The following is a 15,362-nucleotide window of genomic DNA, read 5'->3' on the forward strand; positions in this document are numbered from 1 at the left end:
CAGAGCAGAAAACAGTCCGCTACCTGTTGATTCGGCAAATCACAACCCTGTGTGTGACTCACCGCAGAGTGCAGTGCATAATTATGATTGTCAGAGGGCCACACATTTCGGAAAAACACAGGGTAGAAAGCACTTCACAGCCATTTGCAGTATTTTTGTCGAAAAACGGTGCTACTTTTGACAGGCTTTAATTCTGGGGCTTTTATTCGCTGCCTCACAGAAAGAAAAAAAAAGGTAAAATTCGCCATACATATGAAACTGGCATGAGAGAGAGAAAACATCTAAAAGTGACTTTGAAAATAACTGCAAAAAGCATCAATGAAAGGATGTTTGTTGACCACTCCGGGTCAGTGAGCAGAGCAGAGCAGAGAGGCTTCTACTTAAGCAAAGTGAAGGAAAACTGTTTTTCTCTGAGTAAAGAAAGGAGGAATGGGAAGAGCACTCGAGACAAAGAGTATCGAAGCAAAGAGGCGAAACTCTGGTGCTTTTTTTTTTGACAACAGCTGCTACATGGCGCTGCGGTAGCGCTGCCGCCATTTTGGACTGAAAACGCCAACGAGTCTGTGACCGTGGATGTATAAAGAGACGTCTGTAAATCAGAGGATCATTTGTTTTTAGGTAAATCAAATTCCCAGTACGAACACTTAAATCATTATGTTCTAAAATATGTAAAATGAACTAATAGCTGAATCCAGAGTTATTTTTCCTCGGCATAATAAACGTGCATCAGACCCCGGGACTGCTTATATGACATATCCGCTTCTACCAGCTTCCTGTTAGCTGTATGTGGCTGTAATAATGTTTATAATGGCTGTAATTCATCTTTTTTATTATCTTATAATACACCCATTGGCTGTATGCTGTAAGCCTGCACCGTGGTGGATGTATTAACGTCTCTGTTCCCAAACAACCGGCTATCGGCCAGTAGCTAGTCCTTTGGGAAGCATAAATAAATAAGTAAATATTATCATAGTATGCATATTTATAATATTTTTATTGTTCAACACATGCCATTTTGGTAGAGACATTAATTTTGTTTTACTGTTGTACGGCATTTTGTAGGCGGACGTTTTACCGGCGTCCGGTAGTCGCTTTCAGTCCAAAATGACGGAAGCGTAGCTCTGCTGCAACAATTGACTTTCACTTCTTATCAATATACGTTCTTTGCTTGAGAGGAGCTGTGCATCAGCCAGCCATTGTTGAGCACTGCAGGAGTGCGTGATAGATTTCTGCAGCCTTTGGTCTGGACCACACAGACACACACACACTTTGGCTACAACAGTAAAAGATGACTTAGATGAATAAGCAGACAGGAAGGAAAATACAGAGTAGACGCGGAGAGATTCAAGGGCTCGCGTTGAGCCAACAATCCCCTCCGTCCCTACCTGCAAGCCACTGATCTCACCTGTTCCGCCTCTCTGAACCACCAGGATGGTCTCGGCTCCGACGGCGCACTCCTTGAGCAGCTCCACCACCTGCGTGTGCACGAATCCCTGCACGTGTTGCTTGTTAATCTCCACAATCAGGTCGCCCTCGAACAGACCCGGGCAGCCCTGAGGCTCCAGCACTTGTTTGACCCGCTGGCCCGTAGCGCTGTCCGCGATGGTGAAGCCAAAACCCTCCACGCCCTTCACCATAGTCAGGGTGAGTAGTTCCCCCTGGGTCGCCCCTGACGACGCCATGGAGACGCTGTCGGGAGGCGTAGTTCCGGTGGTGGGAGGGAGCGAGCCGTCTAAGTGGGTGTCGCCAGGGTGAGGGGTGAGCAGCTGCTGCTGGGCGTTGACCTGGTCCTGGCCGGGGTCCGTGACGAATCGCGCCGTGCGGGAGAGATAGTCCAGGTAGTTGTCGTAGCCCGTCCTGCCGTTCACCATGATGGGCCGCTGCTCCATGATGCCCAGCGGGGAGATGATGGTGGTGGTGGTGGTGTTGTTGTTGGTGTTGCCGGCCTCCTCCGGGTCGTAGGGTAGAGGGTAGCCGCGGCACAGGACGAGGGTGACGCTTTGGCCAATCGGCACCGACTGGAAGAGTTTGACCACGTCGGCGTGGGTGGTGCCCAGGACGCACACGTCGTTGATGTAGACAATGACGTCACCTGCAGACAAAAGGATGGACAGACAGGTGTAATGGCTGGAATGAATAGCTACAGAGTCAAAGTGACAACTTCCGCTGACTCTTTGAGAGGAAACTCCATTTATAATTATGCAAATTACTACAAAATCCAGCTGTTCATCATAACCTTGTTGTGTGACATTTGTCTAGACAACAATTTGGTTTGGTATGAGACAGTAGAGACAGACAGGACACAAGGGACAGAGGGGAATGACATGGTCTTTGACAAAGGTCCCCAGCCGCAATCAAACTGGGGAAATTGTAATTATATGGTAATGGGTTTTAACCAAGATGCCCCTAGACAGAGATGCTAACGATGTAATGTCATTGTTTATTTCATATTTTATTATCATTATCATAGAATATGTATAGTCAACCCCTGGTCACAAAGACTCGTAAAAGAAACCCTCAATGAGAAACCGCACAGAGCTACAGATGTTAAACCGTATGTGATGTCAGGACCGAGGCGCTGAACAGTTATTCTAGCACTCAGTCAGCTGTTCGGCACATCAGCATCGCCTCAGCTTTGATTTCCCTTACAGCTATAAACAATTCCTACAGATAAACACCACCAGATAACGTCTTATCTGCCTTTCAAGTGTAAAATAGTACTGATGACAAGTGGCTAAAATGTTTGCCTTTTATGGGGGCCAAGTGCTTTTATTCGCTCGCTGCGATATACTGCACTGTAGATAAAACTGACAATTAAACGCTCCCACACAAAAGCGCTCCACAGGCTTATCTTTGTCTCAACCAGATTGCTAAATATAGTGTTTTTGTGCTCCGCTGCGCAGCCACCAAGCGGGTTTTTAAAACACTGGGCAAGTGGGAACACAGACGAGGCGCGATCCACTTTAAAGTCTGACAAACAGCATTACCCTGGTTGATAATGAAAACAATTATTTTCTAATTGCAGGTATAATTGTCGTGCTCTTTGGAGCGAGGGCAGGGCGGGAGCAGGAGTGTGTGTTGCAAGTGAAAAACAAAGATCCTTCATGATTAATAAGCAAAGCGTGTGCTTTAGTGATTGGCCTTCACCTTGTTAACCACCAGCCCCATGCTGTCCAGTTCTCTTAAAACGTGAGCAGGAGACTAGAAAAGCACTAATGGCTGAGTCAAAAAAAACAACACGGCAATTCATATTGATTTCCCGGATTAACTGTTGAAGTGGAGCCGAGCTGCCGACCCCTCTGACCCCTCAACAAGTTAAGATATCACCGAAATGTTGCCTCATTGTAAACGCTGTCGCAGACAAACGCTTTAAAACGCTCTGCCGGTATTGACGGAGAGAGCTCACGCCTCGAGGCGGCGTGACGTGAGGGACTTTTTAATTAATCCGGGTAAACGCGGACGACATTTGCCTTGAGCACTAGTGTCACAATCAATAGTCGAGCACACTGGCAGAAAACAAATGATGGTGGCGCGACCTCGAAGCGCCCTCGCTGTGCCCATAGATCTCATCCTTTATGACCGGGGAGGAGATGCGGCGAGACGGAGAGCAAACACCGCCATGCAGATAGGTTTTTATTGCAAACGTTTCGCGATACCTGCCTCTGAAACCTCTGAGGTGAATTGAATTTTATTCATTAAAGTAAGTAACCGGAACACTATGTCTTTATAGATATGAGCCCACTTTCCACCGCAGGAACTTTCCCCCGGAACTAGGAACCTTTTGAGGGAACTCAGTGTGTTTTGACCGCAGGAACCAGGGTCTAAATTAAGGACTTTTTACCCCCAAAAAAGGTCCTGGTTGGGGGGTAGTACTTTCTTAAAGTACAGGAACTTTTGGGGTGGAGTTTGCAGGTATGACCGTCGCTGATTGGTAAAACACACACACACACAGCACCTGTAGGAGCCAAAACGTGCATTTATGGCGTGCAAACAAGTGCTCAGAAATGAGCATATCAGCGAAGCGAACCGAGACAAAACCACTCGCTCAAGGCCACGAAACATTCCCCTCTCCATCCATTATAAAAGCTCCTGTAGGTCCCCTTGTATCCTCTAAATCACACTGACCTTCACGGTAAACACCACACTCACAGGGAACAAGGCCCACGCTGCTACTTCATCGTTCATTGTCCCATCCTGGCATATTCCTTATGACATATTCATCTCCGCCTAACGCTGTGTTGAAGAGTCTGTCGACATAACGAGAGGTCTCTGTGGCCCCGCTGAGGGGACGCTACGATAACAGAGCAGTTTAGAGTCGCAGCAGGGTGCAAGCGCTGGTTAGACACCGTGGTGTTTTCTGTGTTTGTGTGTTTGTGTGTGTGTGTGTCAGGCTAAACAGGGTGTCATGTAGTCCAAAGTGCACTACGGTCATGTCAGACGTGCAGGTGTGATTAGAATAATTATGAGAATGTTTGGTGCAGACAAACCTTATAAACACCTTTAATGACTAAACAATAAATGAATAAATAAACCGTAAGTTGGCCCAGCAGGCCTGTCAAAGCTTCGGGTATTTTTGACATGCTGAAGCGAAATGCATGAGGCTGTAATAGAGTGATATTTGGCATAGTTTGGAGGGAGATGTCTTATTTTAGCCGTTCCAAAACCAAACACACAACAGCAAAAGTGTCAGAAGTATGGTGTGTTTATTTGCTCTAATGTAAGCTTATCATGTTAGCTAAGTAAACCAAACAGGGTTGATGTTAGAATGAAAAAAATAGTCTGATCTTAAATTGTCCCTTATAATAAGAGGATTAAATACTGTATCTCTACACTGCAAAGAGTAATGCTGTTTCTTTTATTTACATGTTTTCTACATGGATCATTAACTCATAAGGATGCTGACGTTTCTGTCTGGGACATGCTGCTTTAGCATCATGTGGCAATCTATCTATCTATCTATCTATCTATCTATCTATCTATCTATCTATCTATCTATCTATCTATCTATCTATCTATCTATCCATCTATCTATGAGTTCAAAGACATTGGAAATGGTTATGTTTTTCTTCTCCCTAATGTGCAAAACAAATCGAACCGTGACCCAAAAAAACGCAATCGTGGGCTTCTTGAACCGTTGTACAACTAATCCCGACAGCAATCAATGAATTAAATGCTTTCACAAAAAAAAGAGAAAAAAAAAATCTGGTATCTGTGGCTGTCGCAGGACTGTATTAAACCTACCTACCTGCGTGCACTGTGCACTGTGAGTACTAACCAAAGCCATGTTCGTTGTTTCCGTTCATAATGATAATTTTGGGGGAGATGCTTTGGAGGGAGGCCTGAAGTGATGGACTGTCAGTGTTGCAGAATTTGTGACTTTCTCGCTGGATTTAACAACTCTTTTCCAAAGACAGTAGCTGGTGCTGCTAGGCTACTTTCATTTGAACAGAGTTGGCAACACTGGGCTGGGTTTTTAGGTTGGATCATTTTTAAAAATCTAGTGTATATTTGCTAGTTTCCCAAGATCACAGACCTGTAACAACCTTTTATACAGTTCTTATTTTTAAATAAAGTCAGATGGAAACATTAAAAAGCCAGGTCACCAAAACGAGCAAATCCAAATAAAAACTTTCAAAATTGGTCACTCTTAATCAAAATTTGATGTTTGATAAAATTAGACTTTTTAACAACGAAGCTAAGCCTTCAGGAAGCTACACATAATTTGATGTATAGATCCTTTCAACTGTGTGTTTTTGATATAGAATGTATTATTAGTAAAAAAAAAAAATCCTCATCTTCTGTGAATAGAACAGACACTGTAGTGTACTGTATGGAAACAGTTCAGTGGAATAACCCTCAGTTGTTGAACCAGTGTTACAGCAGTTATAGACTGAAACAACAAACCCGCTGGAGTTTGTATCAAAGGCTGCCCCTGGCATCCAAACTGAGCCTCCCAACTTCAAGCTAACATAACTCATCTATAGCTCTGTATTCCACTAAAAAACACAACAATATCACACCTCACATTTCTAATGAATTCTACAAAAACATCTTTCCATGGACAAACCTGCACTGCATGTGGTCGACCAGTCATAAATCAGACTTTTACAATAAGTGCTTGAACATGTTTTCTGTGGTTGTGTATAGTGGAGACAGCCAGGAGGGGTCGCGAGGAGAAAGCAGCACAAATTATCAATCTGGAATTGGGGATTTCACACCTCCGCGGGGCCACGTGAGCTCTGAGTTACTGCGATGGGGCTGGCTCTGTTACTGCAGAAGTAGGACACAAAGTCTGGGGAGGCAGAGCGGGGGGATGGATGGTGAGATAGAGATGGAGATGAGCTTGAAGGGAGGAAGAGGAGACGGGGGAGGGGGGTGTAGGATAGTAGAGATGTGAGAGGGATTTGCTGGCTATTTCTGGAGAAAGAATACATGAAAGAAAGAGAGGGGATTTCTAAAAGAAAGAGAGAGGAGGCGACAGACACCCAAAATGTTTTATATGCGGTATTGTCAGGACAAGCTTTATTAGTCATCAGGGGATCTATTTTAAGCTGCTGCACCGTCACATTTATAAAGAAACGGACATTAATGAGCCAAATGTTCTGCACGAAGTCACAACTACAATTCAAAAGTGTTTTACTAGCTTTACTACGGCACAAACTCCCTGACCAGCTCACTTAACGTATAATAAATGACCACTATAAGCTCTGTATTTGCTCCGGCGTATACAGAAAGAAACATCACTGCATGCTGAGAGCACTGACAAACCTGCTAGCTCTATTCCCTTGACCTTAAGTACAGCTGCTCTGTCTAAATGTGTGTGTTTGTGCGTATATGCTGCAGTTCCACCCCCGTCATGTGGCCACATCCAGGAGTTATGGTGCTCATAACGTTCCTTTCATGATTAATGGCAGAACAAAACACTGCAGTTGGTGCACAGGCATGTCCGCACACATACAGAGCAGCTTACACAATGCAATCTTAGAAAAGTTGTACTTGCACACACACACACACGTGCAAACAATGCAGAGAGGAAGCTACATACATCACTGTGTGGACTGCATACTGTGTTCATATTTTGGGTGTTTGAATTTCACTAGTAGTGCATTAGTCTCTTCCGCCGACTTTACTGTCTTTCAGAAGCTGTAGCAGGATTTTAGAGCTAGAGTGAAGGTGCTGGTATCATTAGAAACTAGAAAACCTAAGGAATCCATTGGTACCAACCATGTCATGCTAACATGTTGGAAAGGAAGATAAATAACGCTCCAAAGTTAGGCTACATTTTGGTGAGGAAAAACGGGTATGGACCATTTTCAAGGGGGTCCCTTGCCCTCTGACCTCAAGATATGTGAATGAAAATGGGTTCTATGGGTACCCACGAGTCTCCCCTTGACTTCCTTAGGTTTTCTAGTTTCATAGGATACCAGTATCTTCACTCTAGCTTTAAAACTGAGCCCACTACAACCTTTGAAAGATCGATTGCGTTAATGCGTTACAAGAAATTTGTAGTGTTAAAACGAATTTGCGACTTCTCTCCCATATCTGCGGTGGCGTTTGTATCCATCCGTAAAGAGAAATGAGATATTAGCCCTGTTTCTTTGGATGTATGCTGATAAATGTACCAGATACTGCAGGAATAAAACTAACAAAAGCCACATATAATGGTTATGCGGACATTTATAGTACAAGCATTTCTGTAATTCTCTGGAAATTCTGTGTTTGTTATGCTCATACAAATATCTAAATGTATGATTCTGTACAAATATATGTCATGTTTTATGAGGAATGCCATCATTTTAAATCGGCAAGGACACATTTAATGTCCTAGTTTATTGAGCTACATGTGAAGGTTGTTCTTTGACTGTGTGCGCTCTCATGTGGCTTTGTGTGTAGTATTTTAAGCTGCCAGGTATCTCAAGAGAGTTCATGGTTAAATAAAGGTAAAGAAATGTTTTTTTTTGTTGTGTTTCCGTCCATGCCTGACGCTTACCTGTGACCATCTTCGCATCAGCTGCGGCGGGCCCATCGGGGATGACGCTCTTGACCTGGAGGAACTCGTCGGGCTCGTCCCCTCCTATAATAGTGAAGCCAAAGCCCATGTTGCTCTTCTGGAGTGCCGTGGACAAGAAACTGCCTTTCAGCTGAGTGGGGTCCCGCGTGAACAGCGGCTTCTCTGTGAAAGGACACATGAACAAACTAATTAACCAAACACTAATACTGTGAATGCTTTATAGCAAAGATTGGAAGGACCTCAAAGCTGGTGCAGGGCGGTGCTCACAGGGTGGGGTAAAGCTTATCCAGTAAGGAAGACTGGCAGGGTTTGATCTTAACTTGGACAGAGGTGGGTCTGTGGAGCTGAAGGATGCAGGTGTGGCTACCGTGCAAAGGTACAAATGCGACACCGAAACATATTAAAAAACGTATATCCGTTCCTCTCTTCCCATGCTGGGATACGGTGGGCAGAAAGGGTGCAGAAGAGCATCAGTGGTGCAGGTCTTCAGTCCCATCCCAAAGGCAAGGAAGCAGCGAAATTCGGCACATGACATGCTGTCAATCAGGGATCAGCCTCCAAGAGAAGATGGTGGAGAGGGTTAGGGAAGAGCTGGGAGGTTTCTGAAGGAGGGAGAGCTGGGAGGTTTCTGGAGGAGGGGCGCCTTGAGCCAACAAGCTTAGTTACACTCAACCAAGTCTCACCTCGGAGGGAGACGTGGCTAGTGCGTTAGTTTACATCCTTTGTTTGCCGTCACTGGTCCAGACATAGAGCAGTGAGTGATTACACTCCCTGCCTGCGTATGCCAGGCGATTAGACGTGTCATGGTAAACGCTCGTCACACAAATCCTTAAACTGCCGCAAGCGGAAAGCTTGCTTGCGAGCTAGCATGCTTACAGTAAGTCAAACGGGCGCAGGCGACAGTCAGCCTCCTTTTGCTTCTCTCTTGGCCTACTTACTGACAAAGTGCCACAGGGAGAAGGGGCTACAGACAGGCTGCTCTAGCACCACGGTGCAGGCGGAGGTGTGAAGTGGCTGCCGCTGCTGCTGCTGCTGCTGCTGGTGGTGATGCTGGTGGTGTGGGCACGTATTCATCCGCCGAGTCAGGACACGCCGTAGCGGGGAGACGTCGGCGGAGGAGGACGTAGCGTACGCAGCGACCCTGCGACCCAGAGTTGGCGAGCGGGAGAGGTCGCCGAGGCTGTGGCAGCGCTCGGGCACCGGGTCGACCTGAACTCGGGGGGGCCTGGGGAGGGTGGCGCAGGGGATGACATCCTCCACTGGCGTCAAGAGTGAAAAGGAGGAGGAGGAGGGAGGAAAGTGGAGGTGGAGGTGGGGAGAAGGAGGAGAGAAAGCCTCACTGGAATGTACACAAAGTGTAACCACGGAGACAGGCTCTCGACTCAGAGCGGCGGACTACTACGTTACTATGGCAACAAACCTCCACTTCACCAGTCCAGACAGTGCATCCCACTGCTATGGCTGGTGGAGAGCGAGCACTGGAATCAGGTAGCAACAAACCGGTCATTAAACAAAATAATGAATCACATTTAAACCCACTTCTTCACTATTTATATAACCAACAAGTATTATTATCTGTCGTTCCTCCGGCTGTTTGACTCACGCTTAAAGGGTATTTTCCAACCTGGACCCTATTGTCTCTTGTTTTTGTGTCTAACTGACTAATAGGGACAACAATTTTCTGACATTGCTCTAGTATTGAGGGAGAGCGCTGTACTGGCATCTGCTCACGGGCTGCAGTGTAATCCTATTGGGGCAAGCTGGCACCGTCATTTACGTCCACTAAAAGTGCTTCTTTTTGCCGTGACAGGCTCTGATTGTTATTATAAGTGTCTGACAACATTATGGAAAGAGTCTCGCTCAAGGAGAAGTCTCGTTCTGAAATCTGGCGAGGTGACGTGTTGCCGGAAGACAACGGTGGAATAGTTGAATAGATCCATGGTGGAAATAAGAGTACAGAAAGCGTAGCTTAGTGTTATCTAAAAGATTTCACAACGAGACTTCTCCTTGAGCGGGACTTGGACACAATAACAAACAGACCGGATCAAGTGAAAGGTAACGTTTTATTACTCTGTAAGGTCCCTTCCATGATGTCGTCAGACTATTACAATAACAATCTGAGTCAACAAGTACTTTTAGTGGACGTAACGTTGCATTGACGCTGCTCATTTGCCCTCACACCTCTGCAGCATTATCCCTCAATACTGGACCAGTTTCAGAAAGTGTTGTCCCCATAGTCTGAAGTTGCCCTTTAAGAGTGAACTGATAACATAGCAATAACCCTGTTGCTAATGAGCAAAATGGTCTTGGTGGTAACAAACAACATGTGTGCATCAAGTGAAGTGGAAAGTGAATCCCATTTTGTTTCATATTGTGCATACAAAAATGATTCAAGAGTGCCAATTCATATGAAATGGTGCGACAAACCCCTGAAGTATTCTGGTGTACAGATCGATATGTTTAAGTTTGCTGTACATTGTCTCACAAGCCTTAGATCTTAGTTTCTACCTTCCCTACTCTACCTCTGATTGGCTTACTATGATATTCTTACCCAATCCCGAACCAATCTCACTCCTCATGCCTAAACCTATTTAGTGCCAGCTGCAGGAAAATGAAAGGTTCAGACACGAGGCTGTGGCTGTGATACGTGTAAATAATACAATTATTATATAACTAGTAATAAGAATGGTCCAAAACGATGAATGAAATTACATAGTTTTAAATCAAAAATCTTCAAACCTTTCTTAAAAGAGGACCCTCAAACCCAGTATATTCTAGTAGGCTAGATTTTATTCACTGTAGAAATTCAGAATGTAATAATGATTGACGATACACATGCCAACATGTGAATAAAGGGAATGCTGGCACTTATTTGTTTCCACTTCAAGCACTGAAACTGAAAAGGTTAACAACTCACTAAGCTAGAGCTCTCAGCTATACCGACTTAAATATATTCTCTACAAACACACAGACGGATAATGAGACTATAATCCCTAATAATGTGTTTCATGCTTTAAAAGCGCGGTGGTCTTACCTCTGTAGATGGTGGGAAGGGGCAGTGAGGAGAGACCCTGGCTTTGCATCTGCTGCTGCTGCTGGAGTCTCCTTTTAGCCTCCAGGACTGGGTTCTCAAACTGGGTCCTTCTATTTATATGGCTACGATGATAAAAAAACAAAAACAGAAGGGATTTCAGATTTCTCACTCTCCCTCTGCCCCCCTCTCGGCAAAGATCACATCTAAAAACCTTGGCACTACAGCAGCTATTGCTGTGATGATTAATTAAATGGCCGGTCCCCCAGATTATGTAACGGAGCTGCAGAACGGCCTCAACCGAGTTAAAAAAAAAGAACAAACGAGTGATTCTGGGCTTTTCTTCCCGGCAGTCTTATGAGCAGCAGAGTTATTTGAATCAGTGACTGGGAGGAAACCTACACATGAAACAGTGATTTCCTTTAACGTCCCACGTCGCTCTTAATTTAGTTTGCAAGGGGGAAGATATAGTCAAGGACTACAAATACTGTAATTTGCCAGTGTGAAATAATTAGTCATCATTAGATACTTCCCTCACTCTCTGAGGCTGCATTGTGCTCTCTCTCTCTCTCTCTCTCTCTCTCTCTCTCTCTTTCACACACACACAAACACACACACACTCCTTATCTTTTAATGAACACCCCAGTATCACGGTGCTAATTACAAAACAGCTTGACTGTATTTTTTTTTTTTACGTAGTTACATAATTTCAAGGTCTGGCAACTTCTTTCATGATGTTTACATGACGACAAAGCGAGACAATGAGATGATCTCAAGAGTGGGTAGTGCAGTATATAAAAGGAGAGACGTGTCATTGTGGAGGTTTTCTTAAGCAAAGTCGAAGCCAAATGACTCCCCCCCGCCTGTCTAAAAATAGAGCGCCGTCCCTTCCCTTCGCCCCGGAGTAGAGAGAGAGACGACACCTCTGAATGGGGAGGGGGACGAGCAGTTCAATAGAGAGGACGCACTACTGCAGCGGTTGCTATGAAGACATGCAACGTGTTTAAAAAGAGACCATTGGGCCTCATGCAAGAACAACTCCTAACAACAGATTTGTTCTTAAACCTGCAGTAGGCATTGTGTTCTGAGAGATAACTCATGGCTCTGTTTTCAGGCTTTAAAAAATCTAGACCGTGACGGAAAACTTTGGCCGATCGTTCCTATTGGCTGTTCATTCAACGGAGGCAGCTGTCAATCACTCGCGAACTCCGATCAAACTAGGCAGGGCTGATCAAATATGTATCAATATTCTGTTACTGTAATGCCTATTTCTCACCTTAAATGTTTTCAGAATCATCTTGTAGTGTACTGTTTAGACGTAAAATGAGAAAGTTTGCGGCTTTTCGCATTTCCTAAACTGATCTCAACACGGCTGCCGGGTCACAAACTTTCTCATTTTACAGCTAAACAGTACACAAATAAAAACAAAATGTAAAACTGAGCCCGTTAAAACCTCCAAAAGATTGGCGGCCTATCAGATTTTTAAGAGGTTGATTAAAAATTGCAAGTTGCATTAATGCGTTAAAGAAATTAGTGGCGTTAAAACAAATTTGCTTAACTTGTTATCGTGTCAACTTCAGCCCTAATAACACTACAATATCAATATGAACATCTCAAACTGTAAAACAACTTTAGTTGAGCACTAATTGAAGGTTTCTTTGTCTCTGTATATAATACGGTCAATGGGAAGTGTAACCAGGCGCGTCATGGCTGACTTACTTCTTTTGGATGCGCGTTTAAAGAGAGCGTGCTGATATATTGTCACCCACAAAACCATTGTTTCCTTATGGTACAGCGCGCCTGGTGTGGGCTCTTTTATTGTGCCGCATGTTACACTTTTCTAGCAGTTTTTAGGCAGCGCATAAAAGTTAAAAATAGTCTTCAACTTTTCAGCTTCAGACGCGGAGTCGCACCGCTCGTCAATGTCACACTTGGCCCAGGCAGCCAATAAAATCAAGCAAGAGACTGGCTTTACTACTTTACCACTTCCTTCCTGGCACGCTGATTTACGCACAGGAGGCATTCATCGTGTTTACGCAGGTCATTTACACAGCTATCTGAATCTGACGTGGCTCACTCGTACGAGCCCATGGTACATAAAAAGTACGAGAAAGTTAAGACAAGAATATGTTCTTGCATGAGGCCCGTTGATCTCTGCTCATGAGCTAAGCTACAGATAGAGATGCAGAGAGTGTTTCAGACAGACAGGATCACACAGAAATATGGATAAGCACACACAGACAAACAAACTTCCTCCTGCAAAAAACAAACAGCGAGCCGTCGGACGGCAGACAAAAGGGGAGCGGCTGCTTCCTGGCTGCAGCTCCTAATGAATACGATTAATACAGCACCACCGGCCTACATTGGAAATCAAAAGCGAGCCATTACATATTAAAGATGTACCCGACTTACTCAACATAGTAGCTGCCGTAAATGGGGTCATCGATTTTCTCCCAGCCGTACGGAAGCTCTGTAAGAAAAAAACAGAGACAACAATAATGAAGCGCTTGTTTATTCAATGAACTTGCAGCAGAGTATTGATCTTACATGAAAACATCTTTGTGGCAGATTTAGTTTACAGTATCATTTTACTGTCGGTAATTAATAGGCATCTGATGGTGCGATTGCGTGTTAACTGGAGGGATTGCTGCTCTTGTGTTCAGGAGCGAAGGAGTGAATATTCTTAAATCTTGGATGACAACAAGACACGATATAAAAACACTGTGTTTTCTGGGCAGCGTGTCACATTGATTGATTTAAAGAGGCTATTGGCTCCTTTATAGCAGCGCATCAAATGCATCCCTCTCCAAGAAAAAAAAGTTGAAATAACACCAAATATTGATAGAGCTAGTGGCTGAATTTAAATCAGTGAAATATTTATGCTCTGCATCTTCTCCGTGCTGTAAATATTGTGTTTTGATGAGAGGACGTTGCATAGATGAACAGCTTAAACTAGAACAAGCACAAACCCAGAGGGTGTTGGACCTTCACAGTAGCAACTGGTGCATGTTTCCAGTGGTGTTTCACAGTTTGACTCTGAGCTAGACAACGCAATCACCGACAAATAGCACATGACAAATGACGGACGGATCAAACAGCACAAATGCTTTGAGAAGAATCGGAATGACAGGTGTCGAAATGTCAAAGCTCAAACTTTGGAGTCATCGTTTTAAAATGTCAAAAAAAATCCAGTGTGCACAATAAGATAAAAAATGTTCTCACAACTACCTGTGAGGCAAGTTGCGTGCAGTAATAGATGGGGTCATCATGACTCATGGTATTCTGCTTTTGAAGGAGGGGACGTCATTTCTACCCTTTCAAACAAATCAATACTTGAAGTCTAAAAGGAAATCCTTGAAAATCCTCCAAGTGTTACTTTTTCTTCTAAGTCATGCTGTAAATCCTCCACAAAAATCTTGCTTTTTTTTCTCTTTTTAACAGTTTTACAGTTCCTTTCTGTACAATCTATGTTTCTTAACACTTTCCCCAAAGTTATAACATTTTAAAGGTGCAGTGTGTAGGATTTTGGCGGCATCTAACGGTGAGGTTGCAGATTGCAACCAACTGAAACTTCACCCGTGTGCCAAGCGTGTAGGAGAACTCAGGGCTCAACAATAAGGATTGCTCACTTTTAGGGGGCAAGTTAAATGTCACGAGCTACACCAATCAGAGATGTCGCTGTTGAGGCCCTGACACACCAAGCCGACGGTTGGCCGTCGGACAGTTTGGGGCCGTCGGTGAGTGTCCGTCGGCCTAGTTTTTCCAGCGGCTCTAATCTGCCCGTGTCAGAGTTTTTTCAGCCGATTCAGCAGGTTGAATCAGAACCCATCGGTGAGAGAAATCTCTCTGGTCGGCTGTTCAGCTTAAACGAATCAGTGCATGAGAAGAGAAACTGACGTGAGGAAAGCAAGCCAATGGGTAAAGTCAAGAGGAAAAACACAGAAGGCTCTTCCGATTTTTCATCTTCATCTCATCTGATCATTCCGATACATGGATATTTTCACAACGACATGGCCATCTGGAATGAAGCTAAGTGGTGAGTGAGAGTGGTGTGAAAATGGTCGGTACGCATCATAACAACAGCTTGTATATCCACCGTCATGGGTCTTCCGGTTTCCCTTTTTGAATGACGAGTACAGACTACCGCCGCCTGCTGGTGTGGAGTTATTTCCTCTCATGCAGGCGCAGAACGTACGAGGAAGTTGGCAGTCGGCTGTAGTCTTTGCGGTGTGTTCAAGTGCAACTTATTGGCCAAGACAAAGGTGACGTGAGGCAACGCAACAGGCGGCCTTCATCGCCGCTAGTTCTTTGATGTTGGGT

General features: G+C 44.5%; 1 protein-coding gene across 15 annotated transcripts in view; it reads right to left on the reverse strand.

The window, feature by feature from the left end:
* The window catches only part of magi2a (membrane associated guanylate kinase, WW and PDZ domain containing 2a), a 238,717-nt gene that overhangs the window by 40,708 nt on the left and 182,647 nt on the right, over positions 1–15,362 (reverse strand). For 11 of the 15 annotated variants that reach the window (XM_037759913.1, XM_037759912.1, XM_037759911.1 and 8 more), the window contains 5 exons: positions 13,455–13,512; positions 11,046–11,167; positions 8,950–9,270; positions 7,991–8,173; positions 1,406–2,092 (listed from right to left, as the gene is read on the reverse strand). In XM_037759913.1, the coding sequence (XP_037615841.1) occupies positions 1,406–2,092; positions 7,991–8,173; positions 8,950–9,270; positions 11,046–11,167; positions 13,455–13,512 (1,371 nt within the window). The remainder of the gene's footprint in view (positions 1–1,405; positions 2,093–7,990; positions 8,174–8,949; positions 9,271–11,045; positions 11,168–13,454; positions 13,513–15,362) is intronic. The other 4 variants (XM_037759917.1, XM_037759916.1, XM_037759926.1 and 1 more) reach the window with 1 other exon arrangement.

The sequence above is a fragment of the Sebastes umbrosus genome, chromosome 23, assembly GCF_015220745.1.
Source record: "Sebastes umbrosus isolate fSebUmb1 chromosome 23, fSebUmb1.pri, whole genome shotgun sequence".
Taxonomy (NCBI): Eukaryota; Metazoa; Chordata; class Actinopteri; order Perciformes; family Sebastidae; genus Sebastes; species Sebastes umbrosus.